The sequence below is a fragment of the Rhamphochromis sp. 'chilingali' genome, assembly GCF_963969265.1.
Source record: "Rhamphochromis sp. 'chilingali' genome assembly, chromosome: 7".
Lineage (NCBI taxonomy): Eukaryota > Metazoa > Chordata > Actinopteri > Cichliformes > Cichlidae > Rhamphochromis > Rhamphochromis sp. 'chilingali'.
The window spans coordinates 9006879-9029820 of record NC_137934.1 but is presented as its reverse complement, the minus strand read 5'-3'; the positions used below and the strand labels follow the sequence as shown (position 1 = coordinate 9029820).

The 22942-nt window shown below is 41.4% G+C and overlaps 1 protein-coding gene across 1 annotated transcript in view; it reads right to left on the bottom strand.

Moving 5' to 3' along the window:
* Positions 1-22942, bottom strand: part of grm8a (glutamate receptor, metabotropic 8a) — a 305450-nt gene that overhangs the window by 167276 nt on the left and 115232 nt on the right. Inside the window, exon 3 of the mRNA XM_080886003.1 lies at positions 6374-6590. Coding sequence (XP_080742129.1) covers positions 6374-6590 — 217 coding nt within the window. The remainder of the gene's footprint in view (positions 1-6373; positions 6591-22942) is intronic.

Sequence of the window (22942 nt, the reverse complement as noted above, 5' to 3'; positions counted from 1 at the left end):
TGCAAGATCCCTCTTCTTAAGTACAATTTGCGCAGCGGGTGGGGGGTGCCTCGAAATAAAGTCGTGAGACACTGAGGTATTTGCTGCAATCTCATAAGGATTCTGTATTGAATTTCTATTAGCCTGTTGACTCCACCGCATCAGAGCATCCCTACTTTAAAACCAAATCCTTCCCCGTATCTGTTATCCTGAATACACAACATTCACGATAACATGTAAAGAAAAGCAGCATGAAACTATTTGTGAATCATTTGAAGTGTACTTATTTTTTTAGATAACATGAAAACAACATATCAAATAGTGATATTGAAAATTTGAGCTTTTATTAAAAAATATGCAAATTTATTCTGGGCACTATAAAGCACATTTACCCGCTTAATGAATTCAGGCCATGATCTAAGTCTCCCTAAGACCTCAAAGAGAAAATGAAATTCCACCCTGTCAAAGGCTTTAGCTGCTTCTAACAAACAGTATGCACGATGTAGTCAAGAAAGAAATCTCTAACACTTTTAGAAGCTGCCAAACATCTGTGTGAGAACTCCTACTCCAAACGAACCTTGTCAGGTCAGGTTTGATCAGGGAAGACTTATGAGTTAGATTCTTCTACAAGCAAGCTGTGCCACTCGGGGACTGTGTTGGTAATTTCGCCAGCAGGTATTTGGACATATGGGCACAAAGACTGCAGGCTTAAATAATTTGCAGTTATTTGGACAGATATAATAAACCACTATACAGATGAATGATGCTGTAAGGGGAGCCAACCTTATCTGGCTCCCCTTACAGCATCATTGCGATCTCCCTCCTCAAAGGGTTCTAATATCTTAAGCCAAAGTTCATAATACTTTGTCTCATGGTTGGTTACTAATGGCAAGGGGTGATCTGACAAGATCCATGCTTTTGGAGACGAAAAAGAACTGTGATCAGTTTGACGTTGGCCACTGTGGCAATTTTTTAAGGTGTGGGCTCAAGAGTTAGTGCTTTAGTGAAATTTTGTGTTTAATGCCAGTGTTAAGAGCTAGCAAAGTAAGGCAAACATAGGAAGGTTGATTTCTTTACCACCTGCATCCTGTTCTTTGCATTCTTTCCCTTCTAACCTAAAAACAAAGTTGTTTCCAGTTGTTTTTTCCTCCTAAAGCAGTCCTTTTGAAACAAAGATTTTGCTGACTGCTCTGTGGACTTGGCTGAAAAATTAGATGTGCAGAATTTTCTACTTACTCCTCCTGGGAGAGGCATAGCGCTGCAGCTGTGCGGCAGCAAACATAAGTAGGACATATTCACTTTCAAACACCGTATTGGAGAAGTAAAGATTTAACTTCCAGAGTCTTAAATAAAAAGTCTGAGTGGACAGTTTTAAACATTTTCTGTTGCTGCCACTATCACCTATTCACCCCCCACACACACCCACTAACCCCTGACATATGCTAATGTGATGAGAGCAGTTTTTGGCAATTAATATCCTTTCACAATGCACGCAGTACACGTGCACACTTTCTATAACTCTCTCAAACACACCCACCCTTTAACACTCATCGGTGAATGATTACACACCAATTCATATGGATGTTTGGTATCAGTATGCAGAGTGCCTTGTAAACTTCACTCATTACACCGCAGTTACAAAATAACATCCTAGAAATTCCCAGCAGCTCGCTTTCTCTTATTTTCTCTCTCCGAGTGAATCTGAAGAGGTCCACTTGTTATTGAAAATGCAATAAAATGAAAATATATGACTGTGTCTCAGGGAATATATGCATGCATATGTGTACAACGCATGCTTAATATCATTACCAGGGTCCTTATTTTTATCCTAATGCTGCTCTTCCTTTCCTTATTCTTTTCCTATTCTACCTATTTCCCAGCGTCCAGTTTCATTCATTAATTCCAACACACTATGAACTCTCCCCGTCCTGTCACTTTTTCCTGTCCCCTCCTCTTGTTCACCAGCGTTTTGTCCACTCTGCCATCCCTGTATCTTCCTTAGCTTGCTTGGCGTCTTCAGAGAGGCAGAGTAAAGAATTGAGTGACTGCTGTCACAGCATGCAGCCCCAACCATACACCCACACACACATCCACCTACACACATATAAAGCAAGATAATGCCCCCACCCCCCGGCCCAGAACACAAATACACACTTTGCTAAGTATTGCTTCAGACTGTACAGTGACGTATACACACACACACACACACACACACACACACACACACACGCACTGATCTGACACCACACAAAACATTTATGTGCTGACTGCCACTGCACAAAACCCTGGGCGAGCTGGCTCCAAACACGCACTGGGACTAAGATGGACAGCTAGACAACAGCACAGACATACAAAAAAAACTGTCATTTCTGCATCAGCACACAAACAATGGAGAAACAACAACAACAACAAAGGGAAGAAAATCAACAGGATGATAAAAAATAAAAACTGGAAATATTTCGACTGATGAGAATCCCCTCAAATGGATTCTTTACTCGTCTTGGCTCTGTCAGTCGGTAAATATTTGTCAACATCCAACATGATGTGTTTTCAAAAAACATTTGAGACATAACAAGGGAAACCAGCAGCATTTTGATCTGTCAACATCACTTGAAGGATTTCATAAACTGATTTTGATTCTGCATTCACCCATCTTGATGCTCCCAGGACCACAGGGACCGTGCTTTTAGAGTTTACATCAAAACAGACAAGTGATCTATCTCTCTGTGTTTCTCTCATTTTCTGTATCTCTGTCACTCTCACTTACTCTGTAGTGATTTGTTCTCATTTTTCCTGTCACTCCACCATCCAGTGAAGTAGTTAAAATACATCATCTACTGTCCCTTCACAGCAAACCCAGCCCTGAAATCTTTCCGTGATAATACAGCAGGCAAAGAGTGATTTTAAAAAGAACAGAAATGCAGGCCGAGACTAAAAGAGACCTGCAAACACATCGATCACAAGCAGCCCGTAAAAATCAAGAGCCAACAACTGTCCAATTTACATCCCACTGCTAAATACAAGCCCAGCTAACAACAGTATAGTATATCACCATGAGAAGCCCATTACTCTCCAAGACCTTGGCTAAGAGAAAATGGCAAAAGCTTGCTGCAGGGAGACAAGAAACAAAATATAGCTGTGAGCAGGATATCTGCTTCAAGACCTGCAGACTTTCGGCTCTAGAAGTGGAATTCAAAAGTACTGAGGCCGTGGTGACAAATTCCCTCATCACGGGTGTCACTGCTCTGAAAACAGCTGTTCTGCTCTAAGTGATGCATGAGAACAGCAGCTCAACAAATAGAGGGAGGTTTCTCCAGGAAATCCGATTGTTGTCCCAACTGTGCAGAGCAGCATGACCTGAACTCAAAGCACCCCAAATCTACAGCCAGAGGCAGGTCTGTACGTTTTTTTTTTTAATTTAATTTGCACAGTGATGGCAGAAATAAACAGTTAAAACAGGCTGATGAAGGCATTTATATGACAGAAATGTTCCAAGGTATTTTAATTTCTACTCTAAACTGTTTCATAAACTATAATGTGACGGTCTAGTGCATTTAAAGAATACGACATGCTACTTTTATTTAATAGTGTTGTAAAGGTGGCAGAGACTAACACAGGACCGATAAATCCTTTCTTTAAATCATGCGTTCTGTCAATTAAGTCAAGTAAGCACAAACTACTCCAATAAAATGTGACAATGGCACTTTGCAGTGTAACTTACTAAAAGTTATTTCATTGCTAAAATTTGGAGCATTGCTATTATTTATGTATGTGAACTGTATGATTTGACAGGAAACCAACCAATTTTAACTAATATAATTTGCATCATAATTTGCCGGCAAACACTCACACAGCCCCTCCAATCACTAACAGCTGTAGTAGTCAATGTTCTTAACACTGTACAGCGTTTTAGGAGGAATTTGAGAGCACAGTTAAGCTCCTATTTCAACCCAGTGAAGTATTAAAAAGTTATCGTAAAAGCTAACCTGGCCAGCATATATGTTGACATTAGCTGTTTAACTGTTAGCAGTTACCCAGTAGCCACATTAGCCATCTGTTATCATTAAGGTAGCAGCTACTGAATTTTAGTTAGATAAAAGATAAATAATTGTTGCAGGCTGAACGTGACATGGATGGAATATGGAGCAGTGACAGAGCGGATTACGGAAACAGAGAATGGGGCAGTTTGCTGGCTGTGCAGAGCAGCGGGGGAACCGTAGCCCAACAGTGCAGAGTCTAATGTAGAGAAGTAAACCGAGCAAATGAAGAGTGAAATCCGGAGCAGCACAGCCAAATCAGACGGGTTTTGTGGCTCAAGAGCTGAAGAAAGGACGCAAAGAGCTGCAGACTGAGGTGGACCAGTGTGAATGGTGGACAATATATGATAAGCTTTAACTACTTACACAATAATTTATTGAAATGGGTTTCTTATTTTGTTGTATAGCTCTGAGGTCAGTTTTGAAAAGCAGGCAATGAGCATAAGTGATACCACACTTTACCACTCCATCTTCCATTATGCTCTTCTTCCACAATAATTACATTATTGATATGTGTTGGGCATTTTTTTAAAAATATTTTGCTAATTCTAACTTATAACTGGAAAAATTTGTGGAACATTAACAAATGTTAATAACTTCTTTTTCATTACTTCTGTTGTTGCACGATGGGCTCAAAAGCTTTTATCTAGTATTGAGTATTTTCTTGGGTATTGGTATCGACTTTGAAATTCCAGTATCTTGACAGCTGTAGTAACCCCATGCATAGTCAGCAACAAAGTTTAGTACCTGAGGTTTACCAGCAGAACATTTCCTACTCTGGGTTCAATAGCTTGTTACCAAATGCATCATGCTGCTATCTCTCTCCCTGCTAAATCATGCTCATGCACCTGGCAATAAGGGGGAATTCCTACTTAGCTCCATGTTTCAGTTTAGACACTCATGCTTCCACTGAAGGCTCTAGACAGGTAGGGGTGACCATGCCCCAACTGTTATACTACCTGTCTACCATTCTGAAGCATGAAGGTGTTCAGATATGTCTTACAGCAGCTCTTCTGTGGTATTGTACTACAGTACAGATAAGCCTTTTGATCGTCATGGACATCAGTTAGCCTCAGGCACCCGTAACTCTGTCACTGTTCCACCATTTGTCCTTCCTTTGATGACACATGGCTGCGTGAGTCCTGCTGCCTTCAGATGGATCAAGAGATTTAATGAACTGAGATGCTTTCACTACAGCATAAAGCTGCAGAGGACAACAGGTCCTGCTCAAATTACTGATCCCAGTTTGCAGATGACAGTTTAAGCAGCAATGACAAAACTGATCATTTACAGTCTGTTACTGCTGAACATTTGCTCCAAGTTCTTACAGCAGTTTAGTGACTTAGCTTTGCTTTTGTTGATCAAAGCACCAAAGTGGCAGCACATTAATGCTGCACCAGCAACAGATGTGCTCTGAAATGACTGCGTGCGGGCCAAAACCCAAGACACATTTCCCACCAACAATTTACTCTGCACCACCTTATTAAAATCAACCTCACTCTTGATTTCCACCTGCTTAATATGACCCCTGTCTTTGTGTCAACATAAAAATCCACTCTTTAACGCCGTATCACCCGCCTGCCTACTAGAGTAACTAGAGTTGCCGTATTAGACGTTTAGAGCTTGTTCTGCTAATTCTCAGGGACAATAACCATGACAGCACACCTTTTTCACACCGGCTGAATGCGTCTGCGAGAGCTGGCGTCACTGCCAAAAAAGAAATACATGCATAAAGAACTAAAAGACAGATACACAGATGGCTGCACTTGTCCATCACATGTTTGCGACAATAACTTTCTCAGTTTGCTCGCCACAGTCTGCAATCTACAGCCTGCAATTTACGCAAAGAGTGAACTTCCCCCGGAGTTTCTCTAGAACTTTAAACAACAGGTTTCCACTGTGTTCTTTCTACAATTCATCCAAAATTGCAGGCCAAAGCCACTATTCATGTACTATACACCAAAGTGCACTATGAACATCATATCATAGTTATTACATCCTGATAGTGGAGCAGAAGTGGCGAGCTTGCCTTCTAACAGTTTTTTTAACTCTAGTATAGACCTCCGCTCTGCTCTCACTCAAATCCATTTAAATTATGATTTGCTCTGGAGTGACAGTCACAGCAAATACTGTATGAAGGTGTCACACAACACAGAAGAGAAGGAGATATAAATGCTGCTTCAAACATTTTCCCAGAAAAGCTGGAGGATAAAAACTCGTCGCCATAAAATGTAGACAAAATCAGAACAATCTATGATATAGAAAAACAATATAAGTCTTCTAATCTCAATCAAGGCTGAGCTGAGGTTTCGTTTTAAGGGGGGATGCAGATGAACAGAGGAAAGGTTCGCTCTTACCAGTTTCTCTGGAAATCTGGATAAAGGCCTCAACGCCGCTCTCGCCATAGTTGCCTTCTGAGGCCAGCGTGGAAACGTAGTTCCACTCCATTGCCGTGACGATGTCCATCATGGCCTGGGCCTGGTACGAGTCCGGTGGCACAACACGGGAGAAGAAGTCATAGCGAGTGTTGTCACTCAGCTCGGGAGCCGTGGAGGCGTAGCTGATCTGCGGGATCTGGATGGAAAAAGGGGAAGAAGGAAGGAAGATGTTGAGGAAATGTGAAAAAAAGCACAGTTAATAGCGTGGTGTTTCTGAACGTGAGCCAAATAGTGTAATTGTTTTACTGCCTACATATTAAAATGAGTAAAGTGGGAAGACTCTTATATGATTATTTTTTCAATTTAATGTTTATCACCACAAGTAATGTGTTCCCATACAATGAAAAAAAAAAAACTCGAAAAAGTAAAACGGTTCAGTGATATTTGAACTAGGAATTACAAAACGCCCACTCCCTGCAGGATCAGTGTGGTAAACAACTGTCAGGAAATTGAGACAAAGTCATCAACATGAATGTTACAGTGTAACTAAAATGAGAAATTGCTGGTTCATAGATATGAAAGGAAAAAGAAAACATACTGATGATGAACAGGTATTAAAGCATAATTGCTTCATAATTGGAAATATGAATACAGGCTGACAGTGTGGTAACTAAAAGGTAAGCAGGTGGTGTCATTTTTCAACACTTGTGTTATGGCTGACAGATTCAGGATAGAGAGAAGATTTAAAAGAGACAGAGAAGAGACATGTGGGAAAGAAAAGCACAACAGTCAGATTGCAGAACGGAGAGACAAAGAGGCTGACGAAATAACAGAAGACACACACACACACACACACACACGTCTATTGCTTGTGATAGGTGGCATAACAGGCCGAAGGTGTTCAATGGCTGACAGGCAGATTGATTTTTTCCCCCTGACAGTGGGAGAAGCCCCTCCATTTATAACATTCGCAAACACACACACACACACACACACACACACACAGAGTTTTTGGGCAGACATATCATTGGCATACATTCGAAGCAACTCTTAACTGCCAATCTCAGCCCAAGCATAAGGTGTGTCAGCTGTCTGTCTCCCATGCTAACACACACAAAAACACCAACGTCGACAACTGCTGAACACAGCAAATCCAGGCGGGAGATTTAGGACAGACAGTGTGTGCAAGTATGTGTGTTTATGTGACTTGAATGTTTCTAAAGGCCATCACTCACTGTCTTTATTCCCTTTGAGCATCATCTGAAGTCTCTGTCGCTGTGCATCTATACTTGTCTTTGCCATTTTAAAAAGGTCAGCGATCCATTTTGAGAGATACTGTAAGTTATTTCTCTTCAGTGGTTTTGAAGCAAATCTGTAAACAAAGGTAAATAATGCTAAGTTTCAAGATTATTGCATGCAGCATAAAAATGCATTGTATTGTAAATGAAGTATGCTAATTGTAATTCCTAACCTGTACAGCACATTAACTGTGTATAAGGAGAATATTGAGAAGAGAGAATATTTTGTTTTCACTTCTATGACAACGCTCATTGCTCAGTACTAAATGGAAAAATTCTTGTTTTATTGCTGGCTGGATATCTAATTTTGAAACAAAACAGCTTTGTTCCTCAGTTTTCAGTTGTTTAATAACTTTCCATTTTTCCAACCCAATGGAAGTTCACACTTCCAGCATTTGAGTGCCGTTTTTGGTCTCCTCTGTCAGGGGAATAGAATTGGGAACTCTGGTGAACTTCAGGATATGTATAATTCATAGAGGTAATGATAAACAAACAAAAAAGGAAAAAAATCAAAGCCAATTCCAGCTCATCACTGTATATACAGTATGTGGCTACATGCATGTGCTGCTGCGTTCACGTCTATGCTGTGTGTAACTCCACCGTTTTACTTGGTCTTTTACTCTATGTACTTTTAAATAACTGAATATCCATTTCAAAGAGCACTGAATTCATGGATGCAGGAGTATGAGGTATCCGTCTGTTTACCATGGGAAAGAAACTTTGTGACCTCCGCAAACCTAATACTTTGATCTTTTGTTATTTCACTCTAAAGCTGGGAACCACAGACATACTCAGACAAACACACTCAGTAATGACTTGTCATCCTTCCCAAGTCATTACTGAGTAAGAGGACGAAAAGCAGAGAAAAGAGCAAGTGCAGTGAGGGAGCGAGAGTTACATAAAGTACAGATTCAACATCCAATATTGTCTACTGCAGGCATAGAGCCAGTACCGTCTACCCCAAATATACCTGTGTTTTCACAAAATATTTCTGCAGACATTTATATAGTCACTAGGGATAGGTAGCGAAAACAGGTAATAAAACGTGCACCAGGGCTAAATTATTAAAGACTGTGGTATCGATAAACTCCAGCTTTATTAGTTCTACTCGGAGAAAACATGATGAATTTTCTCTTTTCTCCTTTCTTTCCTGTGTTTGAGGGGCAGAGGTGGCTGTTTGCTCGCTGCTGCTCCACGCCGTACTTGAGCACACACCCAGTGAAATATCCGAGTGACTTAATTGTTTAAAAGTGCGACTGTACTTCACAAGCAAAGCTACTGACAACGCAGAAGCACAAGCCATCTTTCCATACTTTTTCTTTGGTTTATCCAGTTCTTTGTTGTGATAGGGCTGGTGCCTCAGAATTACTGTTGTACTGTTAAAAAAATACTGTAAAACTTGGAGCTTTACTAGATATATGCTATAATAAATGATTTAATTACATATTTTTACAGCATTATCCTGTTAAAATAAAGTATCGTCTGGTATAAATAAAAATAACTGTAAATAAATGTCAGTATAGTGTAACCCAATTCCTAAAATCATCTTAAACAAAAAAGAAGAAAAAGTAAAACATTTTATGTTCATTGTTTCTGTTCTTACTGTTCTTGTTTAATGAAAGTGAAAAGAGATCAAAATATTTATTTAAACAAAAAAGGGACACAGATTTATATATTTGTTCTGGTTAAACAAGGGTTAAGTTTCTCCGAGGGTTGATGAGCTCTGATGAGAGCTGTTAGGTTTTACTCCACTCCTCTCGTGTCAGCCAATCAGTGAAGCTCTAGGCAGCTCTTATCCTTCCTTAGTACCAGCTCCCAAGTTTTCAGTCTCCTGCTTCTATAGCCGAACAGAGCAGGCGGGCTAAAAATTGTTATCGAGGACAGAACAAGACCGGAAGGTTTACTGAGCTGTGGCTTCACGTAAACGCTGAGCATCCACTCAACAGGTTTTTATATGGGACGAATCCAAAGACCAGGTCAGCAATTCCAGAACCCAGAGTGTTACAGTGTTCACTGGATGGCGAGCCAACCTAAGATCCTAGGAGACGATATACATATACACGCACACTCATTTGCACATTGATGGACTGCAATCCTCTACTGTACAAGTAGTGCGGTAGGACAGACAATCTCTCACACACACACACACACACACACACACACACACACACACTCCTTATTGGACAGATTCTATTGCAATACACCTGTTTGTCAAGGACCCCACCAGCACCATTTGGACTTAAAAAAGACCAATTCTTTACTTGTGCACAATTTTATTTTTATTCTATTTTTTTGCTACTTTGGGGGAAAATTTTATACTTGAAGTTCTGTTAAAACCTGTTGTAATTCAGTGTTGGTTACAAAATTCCTTTAAAAGGCTTAACATCACTAAAGTACTTTTAAGCCACACAACTGTGTTTGTCTGGTTTCTCTGCCATTCATGTAGCAGAGCTCTAAGGGTCGTTCTTAATCTTCTGATACTAGCCCAAAAATACTCATTACCTTGGTAATTATCCATTGATACTGTATTTCAACCCACGTAAGTGCTACAATAGTCACTGGATATCCCAGTCTACATGTTAAAGCATCCATTGGACAAAATATTGAACCCAGAGTTGCCTCCATCAGGATGCACTGCAAATATCGAAAACGTACATATAAAAAAAAAGTGCCTGTGTGTATGTGTGTGTGGCTGGATGAATGAGGCTTGTAGTAAAAAGCACTTTGAGTGATTAGTTGGAGTAGAAAAGCGCTATATAAGTACTGGTCCATTTACCAAGTTACTACCACTACTGACACATTCATAGATCCCTGAAAAACAGATATGTACCTTTCATAAAGGTGCAGAAACCTTCTTAATTTTCCAAATGTCAAGCGACGTTTGAGTGTTGTAAATCATTTACGTACTGTGAGTTCCCATTGACTCGCAATGACTTGAGCCCTTTTCAAAACAAGCTGAGTTGGAGGTGTAGTTAGAGGCGGCAAATTAACAGCTTGGTTCCCCCACATCGCTGGGGAAGAAGATTATGCCTGCAATCCCCTTAATTCCATTTGCTCTAATGAATATGTGTGTGACTGTATGAGGGAGAGAGAGGGAAATACAAGTGTGAGTAATAAATGGAAGAGTATGTATAGGCTTATCTGCCATTTCAATTAACACTTTCTGACTCTCATGCACTTATCAGAGTAATGTCCTGTATTGTTTCAGAGTTTTGGAAGACAATTATTATCATCTATGCAATATCCACTGACTGCAGAAAGATATCAACAATAATTACTGAATGTATAAACAACTGGATCGGAGTCTAGTAGTGGAAAGTGGACAGATAAAGCAACTGAAAACTTTTGTTGCAAATAGACTTATATTCAGCTAAAAAAATAAAAAAATAAAAAGCCTGTTTGTAACCAAGATGATGCTAAAATGTAATAATTTGATAGTATTTCTTTTTCTATGAGACAGAAAGTATCTAAACCGCTGTAGATGCAGTATGTCCTGGAGATACTTGACCTTATAGACATGCTGAATGATGACCCAATCACAAACTAAGAAATAGCTGTATTCAAGAGAAAATACTTTGGTGAACATACAGCGTTAATGTTATTTTCTTTAGTTCTAGATGCTGTTCATAACCTTGTTTGGCTATTCATTACAATTCAGTCATTCAATATATGACATTTTGCATAAATGCTTGCTTGAAAGCTTGAATTTTAAACTCTTTTTTTTTCCCCATTTTATTCAAAGAACTACCGTACTTCCACAAAGTAACAAATTGTTGGTAGTTTTGGATCCCCGGAATACAGTCTATATATAATAGCAAATAAATAATTTTCACACACTGTTGTATAATGAAGGCATCTTAAATCGTTAATCCTCTGTTCCCAAGGATCTCTGGATTACCAGAATTCCAGTATGCATGCTGCTGCTCGCCTCCTTACAGTCACTACTCTTAAATAAGCCAAAAGGTCTCTGAACCAGCACTTATTCCCTGTACCTCCCCACAAAACCTCATTAGAAGCCTAAACTCTTTCTAAGAACAAACACAAACTAATCTATATCAAGTAGTGGGGCTGCCACTGAATAGCGATTGGGCCCAGCCAGCAAAGATATTAAATCTTGGTTCCTTTGCTTAAGTATAGAATTAATTACAATGAAAACATGGAATAGACTAGTCTCAGCCATAAAAATAACAGATTAATTCTTAATTGCTGTATTCCCCTCTAAGCAAAGAGTATTGAAAGAGTAAAAGCTTATGTTTCCCCTTCATGAAAACAATCAATCAACACCAGCAAGCTGTTAATATCACTGTTTTCTTGAGCTCTGGAAACGAAATCCTTTGACTAAAACATTGCTTTAAGAAAACCTTTAAAAGCCCTTCTGCTTTTTGTTTCCAAATAGTATCTCCTGAATAAACTCTGGGGGCAGTGAAAGCAATAGAAACCAATATAAGCCAATATCCTAGAAGTCCTGCCACTATAGACAGTTAGGTCTGCCCCGTCTGTTCCTTAATGGGTTTGGTGAAAGAGAGGAACAGTTTCATCCTTCACTATAGATCCAACTAAATCCCACTAGGGAGCTGAACAGATAACTAACAGCCGGATTTGGACCTAATGATTCAAGCCACTGGCTTTTTGTGAGTGAGTGTGTGTGTGTGTGTTGTTTCAGCTGGGAACCAAAGTTGAGTATATTCATTTCACAGAATTGCACCCATCCTGGCAGAGGAACCAAAAAGACAAAAAAAATCAGCATGGCAAAATATGCTTACCTAAGGAGACTTCTGGTTTGTGAGGAATGTTAGAGTCAGCAACTTGTGCTGTGCTTTCAGGCTACAGTAACCTACGACGGGCTGAAAATAAGCACAAAACAATCTAAATCTATGACAAATATTAGATTTTTTTTTTTTTTATTCTAAATGTTGTTTTAAAAAATTATTGTCATGTGGAGACCTTACAGAAGCATGACTGCAACCTAAACTGGCCTATAGTGTGTGCTTGTGTGTATCTGGTGGTAATGGAGCCGTCAGGTAGGGAAGCAGAGTCTGAGCAGAAGGCTGATAGATGGCATTGGTTTGAAGCTAATTAACCCCAAAGCATTACATGCACATATCGCTTTTCTGTCTCCCACACACACACACACACACACACACACACACACACACACACACACACACACACACACAAAAACACTGTCAGTAAGAGGATTGGATACGTTGTTAAACAGACAGACTTGCAGGGGCATCGTGAGGAAGGTCGGTCACGTCATCCGTGATAAAATTATCTGCTTAATCACGCTAACCAATTTATAGTCAACTTTTGCGTGGAGAGAAATTGTAGTCATTTTGTATACATAATTTCAAAGGCTACAGAGCTTAGACAAGGATTGACAAGTCTTAGACACCCAGAATGAGCTGGAGGAATTGAAGAGAGCATGGTGACCATGAGAATATAGGCACAAATACAGTAAATTGATTTGGTCGTCTGGATCCCTGCTTTTGAGTAAGTCTGGATAGTTATTTACTTGTTCAAAAACATTTTTGACTTAGCCCTCTAACAGCAAGCCTGGTCTCTGTTTAATGAGGAGAGTATCGCCACAGTGGGATCTCACCAAGCTAATTTACCAGCATGAAGACTGCTGGGGCTAAGGCCTGGGCGTCTCTCGCTCCGTCTAACCCTGTTCTCCCTGTCTTGGGGCCATCTGTCTCATTTTTTCCTGTTTACTGTTTGTACCTTTGCATTTGTGCCGGTCTTTTAGGCTTTCATGTTACAAATGTATCCTCATTTAACTGTTTTAAAAGGGGATTATATTTTAACAATGCAACTACCACAGTAGACTATGATAGTTAAACTACTTTTTCCATGGCTGTAGGTGTAAGATGACTCATACCAAAACAAAAAGGTTCACGAAATTGCATGTTCTTCCAAAGGTTTCTTTTTGGTTTCCTCAGTCCAAATACAAGCATGTTGTGCTAAGTGGGGATTTTAAATTCATGTGAGCATGAGTGGTTGCCTGGCTCTCTGTGATGGACTGGAATCCTGTTCATGGCTTCCAGCCTTTTGTCCAATGTTAGGATAGACTAATTCATCCAAATTGTAGAGGGTGATATGGTAACAGCTGGCCATTTCACATCCAAGTCAATAGTGTTGTCAGGACACTGATTTTCAAGAATTACATTAACCCATCGATATCATTGAATTCAGGTGTTGCAATCACTACCATGGCCACAGATGTATAAAATTAAGCACCTAGGCATGCAGACTGCTTCTACAAACATTTGTGGAAAAATGGGTCGGGAGCTCAGTGAATTCCAGTGTGGTATTGTGATATGACACCCGTTTAGCAAGTAAAGTTGAGAAATTTGTGTGCTACTAAATATTCCACAATCCAGTGAATGCGAGTGCAAATGACAGGAACACTGTCAGAAAGTGGTAGGCTATGGAGAAAAAATAAATAAATCACAGAGTGGGGTCAGCAGATGCTGAGGTGCAGAGTGTGCACAGGTCGTCAACTTTCTTCAGAGTCAACAGCTACAGATGTCCAGACTTCTGGCCTTCAGATTACAGCATTTAGAGAGCTTCATAGAATAGGTTTCAGTGGCTGACCTGGATGCAAGCCTTACATCACCAAGCTCGATGCAAAGCATCAGATGTAGTGCTTTAAGGCACTTCTCAGTCTGAAAATCTGATGGACAAGTCTGGGTTTGGCATTTGCCAGGTGAAGGGGTACTTCAAAAAATAAAAACTTGACTGGCCTGCACAGAGTCCTGAACTCAATCCAAAAGAACACCTTTGGGAATGTATTAGAGCGCAGACTGTAAGCCAGGCCTTCTCATCAGTGTCTGACCTCTGAAATGCATTTCTGGAAGAAGAATGGTCAAAGATTCCCATAAACACACTCCTAAACCTTGTGGGAAGCCTCCCCAGAAGAGTTGACGGTATTATGGCTACAACAGGTGTAAAATCAGATTAAACCCAATAGATTTAGAATGGGAGCCACTCAAATTCACATGGATGTGAAAGCAAGCAAATACTATAGTCTCAATTGATGTAGAAGACAGCTCACATAAAGTACAACAAGTGCATGTTTCACCAGTTTTGGCAAATGCTAGCTCACACATGAAGTGCAAGCACAAGAACACACACACCTTAGGGCAGCCAAATTGCTAAATTACCTCCTCAACATGTCTTAAAGCAGGGGTCTCAAATTTCAGTCCTCGAGGGCCGGTGTCCTGCAACTTTTCCATGTGTCCCTGTTGCAACACACCTGAATAAAATTAGTAGGTCATTGGCAAGACTATAAAACTTGACTACATGATCAAGTGGCAATTCAGCCACTTGATTCATGTTACAGCAGCTCATGAGTGAATGGACATACTGCAATAAAAGTACTTTTAGAAATACATTTTTCCAAACACTTACATTCACTTAAAAATTTACTTGAGTAGGGTGAGGGGTTGCCTTTTCAGCATGCAGTCAAGTTCTTATATTCTTGCTACTAATTTTATTCAGGTGTGTTGCAACAGGGACACACTGGCCCTTGAGGACTAGAGTTTGAGATCCCTTTCTTAAAGTTCTCCAGAGGCTTGGTAATGAACTGATCATTTGATTCAGGTGTGTTGACTCAGGGTGAGATCTAAAACTGGCCCTCGAGGCCTGGAGTTGGAGAGCCCTGCTTTAGGGCAACACAATGCACCTAATGACTGCTAGAAAGAAAGAGACTGAAAGAGTAAAAAGGAAGCCACTTGATGGGAGCAAACAGAGGGAAAAAAATCTGAGTAGGGTAGCAAGCAAAAGGAATGAACGGGGTTGTTTTATTTTTTTAGTTTTTCTAAAAAAGTGAAGAGGTTAAGGAACACAAATGAGACTCAATGCTGACAGAAGGGTTTTTTTGGGTTTTTTTTTAAAAGGTGGGGAATATTTTTCCTCTGTCTATATGAAAACAAGTGATTAGGATAAGACTGGTTTTGGTAAAAGCAAAAAAGAAATAAATAAAAAGACAAAAAAATACAAATAAGAAGTTACACTGTCATCAAGGAAATGGATCGGTGTACCTGCAGGTATATCAAAACACAAATCCTTAAATGTCTGATAGATAAGAGGAACTCAATCGATGGTTACTCTTAGCTCTCTAAGGTAGCGCTCAGTTTGTCTGGGAGACTGAAGTATAAGCAAGGCACGGAGCGAGGCAGTGAATTAATGGCCCAGTGAGCCATTAATTCCCTGGAGCTTTCCAGTGGCACACTGTAGAGAAGGTGTTCGGCAGGTGGGAACAATGCTTTGCACTAATGGGATGAAACTCACATGCAAGGCCACACATTTAAAAAGAGACTAAGGAAAAACTTTCAGCGGAAACTTCCCCAATCTCTCCGATATTTGTTTTCATGCCGACTATATAGAGCTTATATCAAAGCAAATTGATTTCCTCATGAAAGTGGCCCTCTTTTTTGCATTTATATCACTTAGCTCTCTCCTTTTCTAAATATGTTTCTACACATTAAACAATGGATTCTTGTAGCTCCACTAGGAAATGAAAATAAATAAGCATCTCATCTGTTAAACCTTGTTAAAAAATTTCTGTAATATTTCAAAATCACAAATAAACGTTATGCAGGTATTGGGGGGTGGGGGGAGTGGCCTTTGTGTGAAACTAACACCAGATTGGGCACCTTGAAAGCAAGTTGGTGGCTTCTAATTAAGATAAGGGTAAGATGACTTGCAGTAATCACCTCAGAGGCAAGATAAAGACGTGGATTACAAGTGACTAGAATGATGGCACTGATTTATTATTGATCTACTTAAGAGCAGCTAAATCCAATCAACCTATCCATCTACAAATTAGTCAATTTTGCAATGACACTCTGTAATCTACTCCTAATATTTGACGAGCTCTCATGGATGGTGTCAAGGTAGCTGAGGCCCTAAAAATATGCACTTATATTTCTGAGTCAGACTTTCTGTTCACGGTATTACCAAGTGAGAAAATTTGCATGTAGTAATAGCACAGAATGGAAGTGAAAACCCAGCCTTTGCAACCAGTTCTTAAATTATCAGCATGACAACGAATAAAGCAGAGACAAGGGGGACTCTGCTGTGCCGAGAGGCAAAAGCTGTAATGCCAACCCATCACCTCAGTTCATTTAAATTTTTAAGAGAAATCTTATTAAGGACGGCACTTTGGTTATAAAGGTTTAAAACTAAAGTGATGAATGTGCACCTGCTGCTGGGAGAGGATTCAGAGGATTGGCTGGAGGACACATGATGTAAGTTTTACTTGGGTAACATGTGTGTAGGTGTGCGCACACAGTTTTAAATACACCTCCACTGCTAATATCAGACAGGAGAGGAAGGCCAGAGGGCTGGAGGCCAGGGACCCGAGGCTGCAGCCTTTAATATATCTCTGTCAATACATCATCACTTTCCTTCTCACATGAAAACACACAGCTTTACTTCGCTATATCACAGGGAACCAACACAAACTTACACAGACACACACACAAAAACGCTGTCTGTCCTCAGTGGACTTGGATTTTCCTGAACAAAAACCATACACACAAGCACGCATGTCTCTGTCTCATACACACACACACAGACACACATACACAGTTTAATTCAATTCAATTCAGCTTTATTTATATAGAACAAATACACAACAACCGTCCCCTGAAGGCAGGGGTGCCAAACATAAGGTATGAGGGCCAGATCACTGATCACTGCAACCAAGATGGCGGCGCGCACAGACGCAGCGGCCCGGAGCTCCTACACTTTTGCACTTTTGGTGGTACTGTGTATTATTTCACACAGTCTGGGGTTACTTCAATACAACAGAGATGATCTACTACAACTAAGCCGTGGAGATCTTCAACTAACATCTGAGTATCTCATCCCCCCGGAGATCGTTAAGCAACCCCCGGCGCTACCCGCAACAGCAAGCCGCAGGAGGAGACGTTGCGAGCGGAGGCAGAAGAGAGGCAAGCGGGGAGGCCTGTGGGCACGGCTAAAGACTAGTCCGTTTAAACCACCACTCCCGATCATATTCCTCTCCAACGCCCGTTCAATCCGTTACAAACTGGATGAAATACGACTGCAGATCGCCACTCGACGGACTTTTAATAACTGTTCGTGCATGATTTTCACTGAAACCTGGCTGGACAGCGCCATTCCCGATGCGGCTATCGATCTAGCAGGCCGCACCGCCTATCGAGCCGACAGGTCTGCGGACTCGGGTAAGAAGACTGGCGGGGGGCTGTGCATCTATATTAACAACCTTTGGTGCATGAACGTCACGGTAACGGAAAAACTGTGCAGTACAGAGGTAGAACTGTTGGTGTTAAAGTGCCGTCCATTCTATCTCCCTCGGGAATTTTCTGCCGTTTACATCTGCGCTGTTTACATTCCACCAGATGCTAATGCTAAGCTACCGTTAGCACAATTGAGCAGCAGCATCAATAACAGCCTGGTAGCACACCCGGACAGTGTCTTTATTGCGGCTGGGGATTTTAACCACGCGGACCTGAAATCTGTACTTCACAATTTCCACCGTAATGTGAAGTGTGCTACCAGAGGAGATAGAACGTTGGACCAGGTGTACACCAACATGGCGAATGCGTACAGAGCCCAGGCTTATCCCCACCTGGGTCTGTCAGACCATCTCTCCCTTCTGCTACACCCAATATACACACAAAAGATCAAGAGCACTGGGATTACAACCAAAACCGTGAGAACATGGCCGCAGGATGCTATTCCGATGCTTCAGGACTGTTTCCACTGCACAGACTGGGATGTATTCAAGGTGCAGGACACTGACAATCGTGTCGCATTGGACAGTTACACCTCCACTGTCTTGGACTACATCTGTTTCTGTGTGGACAATGTAACAACTTGGAAACGATTCCGTGTGTTCCCTAATAATCCACCCTGGATGACACACGGAGTTCAACAACTTATTCGAACAAGGAACAACGCTTTCAAATCCGGGGACCAGGAGGCATACAGTGCTGCCAGGGCCAACCTGAGAAGAGGCATCAAGACTGCCAAGCAGCAGCACAGGAGGCGTATCGAGGCCAGGTTTGAGAACAACACAAACCCAAGGCAGGTCTGGGAGGGCATCAGGGCTATCATGGACTACAAAAGAAGAACACCATCACCCTCAGCCGACAGTTCTACTCTGGCTGAGGATCTAAATCTCTTTTATGCCCGTTTTGACAGGGAGAACACCGACCCTGTCCTGTCCCCTCTCCCCTCAACCGACCCTGCTCCGGTCCTGAGCACTCGTGAGCTGAGGCGTGTGTTCCGGAGCATTAACACCAGGAAGGCGGCCGGGCCGGATGGAGTGCTGGGCCGGGTGCTAAAAGACTGTGCTGCGGACCTGGCGGACGTCTTCACCTCTATATATAACACCTCGTTGTCCTGTTCACTGGTACCATCCTGTTTCAAAGCAGCAACCATCGTTCCCATCCCAAAACAGTCAAATGTCACATGTCTGAACGATTTCAGACCTGTGGCACTCACCCCCATTCCCGCCAAATGCCTGGAGAGACTGGTCATTAAACACATCAGAGCTGCTTTTCCACCATCCCTGGACTCGCACCAGTTTGCATACAGGGAGAACCGGTCAACCGAGGATGCGATCGCCACAGTGCTGCACACATTACTGAAGCACTTGGAACACAGGAACACCTATGCACGGCTCCTCTTTGTAGACTACAGCTCGGCTTTTAATACCATCCGGCCATACAAACTACGTCCCAAACTCCACCAACTGGGACTTAACTCCTCTCTGTGCAACTGGATTGTGGACTTCCTCACTAACCGTAGACAGAGTGTCAGAGTGGGTAAGAACACCTCTTCCACCCTTGTGGTCAACACCGGTGCCCCTCAGGGGTGTGTTCTGAGCCCTCTGCTATACACTCTCTTCACCCATGACTGTATTTCCTCCTGCGTGTCCAATCTCATTGTTAAGTTTGCAGATGACACTACAGTGCTCGGACTTATATCCAACAATGATGAGACAAACTATAGGACAGAGGTGCAACAACTAGAGTCATGGTGCCACGACAATAACTTGGTCTTAAACACCAAAAAGACCAAGGAGATCATTGTAGATTTCCGGAAGAGGGGTCATAACAACCATCTGCCTCTCTTCATTGGCAGTGAGGCGGTGGAGAGGGTGAGCAGTTTTAAATTCTTGGGGGTAACTGTGACCGAGGACCTGTCCTGGGGCAACCATATCACCTCAGTTGTACGGAAGGCCCAACAGCGCCTCTACTACCTGAGGAGACTGCGGAGCGCACACATTCCCAGATCTCTGATGTTGAACTTCTACAACTGTGCCATCAGCAGCGTTCTGACGTATGGATTTCTAGTGTGGTTCCCCCAGCTGCACTAAGGCCGATCAGCAAGCACTCCAGCTGGTGGTGAAGGAAGCTGGCAGAATTATTGGAACAAGTCTGCCAGAGATCAGTAATATCTTCCCCACTCGCTGTCTGAGGAGGGTGCACAGTATCCTGCGGGACCAACATCACCCTGCGCGCCACCTTTTCCATCTGCTGCCCTCAGGGAGAAGGTACAGGTCTATACAGGCCAGAACATCCAGACTGGCCAACAGCCTGTATCCACAGGCTGTGAGGCTCCTGAACTCTCTGCCCCCCTCTCACGGACAATAACCATATCCAACTTCTTAATAGCAATGAACTGGTCTGCATTGGTGCATCATATCTTTATTCTCTTCCCCCTCCTGCCCCCCCCCCCCCCTCTTTCTTAAATAGATAACTATCATATCTGATATCATATCTCACAGTACAATAATATTGAATGGGTTGCATTGTTGTATTTTGTCATGTTTCTCAGGTCTTTGTCTGAATTTCTACGAACATTATTGCTAAGGATTGTCTTATTGCATTGGAGTCACACTGGGTTAAATATGTACACTTGGGTTTTAAGGGGTATTTATTATTTTCTTCTTTTTTTTGGGTTGTATGGAAGCCCCAAACGCAATTTCATTGTTCTTGACAATGACAATAAATAAATAAATACTAAATACAGAATGGGCCTGGCAAAGACTTCAGTCAGGCCCACTGGATGGCTTTAGAAAATGTGAATGAGGGTGTAAATTCTGGGCGGATTTAAAGTTTTCAAGTTTTGCAGCTTTTTCTAATGATAAAGACTTTCCCCACAGGTGTTCAGGTAAACAAACAATTAAAGAAAAGTTCACAAAAAACAGACCTTACAGAACCTTTTCCCACATCTTTTTATTATATTAAGTAATCTCAGGGATTCAAAATGATAGTATTCACAAGATTTTCAGAAAACTTGACCTGTGACCTTGTGATTGAGACAGGGTTGCTAACTGTCCCGTTTTAGCCAGGACATCCCATATAATGAGCAAAATTGGTTTGTCCCTTATTCTACCTTAAATATTCCGTATATTCACTATTACCGACAATTTTGCTTTCTGACCAACAGATGGCACTCTTATAAATACAAAATCTGATTTGACTGCAGTTGTATCAGACCAATGCTTGTGTCCACTCACAGTCGTCAGTGACGGCCCGATTCATAAAAATAAAGAGCTACTAAACTGGGTAATGGAAGCCCGTATTTACAGTATTTTGAATATTGATTTTTATTTCTTTTTTGCTTATTTTTAAAGGAATTTTTTTTAAGTAAATAGTGATTGCAGCTATCATTTACTGTATTTTTCATTATCGTTTTAGATGAGGTATTGATTAAACTGAATACCAAAATTTTATGCATATTTAAACTATGCCCAACTGGCTGCATGGGCTTCTGATATGCTAGGGTGTCCCTTATTTCATAGTTAAAAAGTTGGCAACCCTAGGTCGAGATCACAAGTGATCAAATTTACAAAGTTGGGTGTCCACGCTGCCTACCTGGTCTGCAGGGTAACAACTATACCCTATAAGCCTGTTACACCCACGCGGTAAAAAAAAGAGAGCACGGGGAGACAGGACAAGAGAGGAAACAGCAGTCAATAATGGCACAAAAGAGTAAAAAAAGTTTTCTCTTTATCAGATCTTTAACTATCATCAAACACTTTTCAATGTGGGTATTTTGACAGATAAAGCTGCACTGAGTGCATCCTCTTTTTATTTTGTCTTTCTGATGAGACACTGGCGCGCAAAGCTTTCCAAACAATTTTAATGACTCTTTTAAAAACACTGGTAGAAAAAACCCTGACAATTGCATCAGGAAACACTTGCAAAGCAAAGTCGTTTAAGTGCGCTGCTTAAAGTAGCAGCACATTTGGTTTTTGACTTCAATAGATGACAAACACTCAAGTATTCACTTATGACAGTTTAGAAGACAACCTTCTTATTTTGTTCATTATAGAGCATCTATCATTGCTCCATGCAAGAAAATCAACATGGGCATTGATTCCTTCATTGTTGCCCAATTATAATGAAATCAAACTGTAACCTTTTTTAGGCAACTTTTGTGAGGACAGGTTTCACTGTCCACCCCCCCTCATGTGTCCAAACAATTTAAAGCATGACAGGTTTAAACTACAGATTGATTGAAAGGATAAAAACATGCTGTGCCTGATGTTCCATGTCCCTGTTTTAGTACACCGTTTTACATCTGCCCCAGCACGCACATTAGGTTTAAACTACAGACAGTGCTTAGATCTCCTAATGTTGCCTCTTTTACTTGCCTTGCTAGGACTTAGCCCACTCGCTCTCAAATATGCCCCTCTGCTTATGCACACTATTTGAATAATGTATTCCTCCAACAGCTGCATCTCTTCAGCAACCAAAACCTCGTGTCCAGTAGCGCACACAAATACACCCACACAAACACGCAGGAGGAAGGCACAAGACTACTTGATGCAAGCCAGCCACCTGCAGCTTCCCCTCTCTGTTTTGTCTCTCCATGCAGTTACACAAAAGCGCCATCCAACAGTGCTTCATTGTGAGTTTCCTGCTTGATGGTGCTTTTATGTGTGCGTATGTGTGGAGGCAGTGCATGTGCCAACATGAGCGCTTGACACCTGCCAGCATTCTCTCTCAGCGTTCCTGTATGCGTCCCTGTATGTGTTCCTGGCTCACACTGTGCAACTGTAGCACCAAATGTGACAAATTCCTAAAAATATGCAAAGTTAAACTTAACATTTCAGTCTCCATTTGTTTTCAGTTCAAAAACACAGGCAAAAGGACACATACACACACACAAATATACGCAGAAAAAAAATGTGCATACCTGCCAGTGTTACAGAATTATTAATCAGAGCAAATCTGAG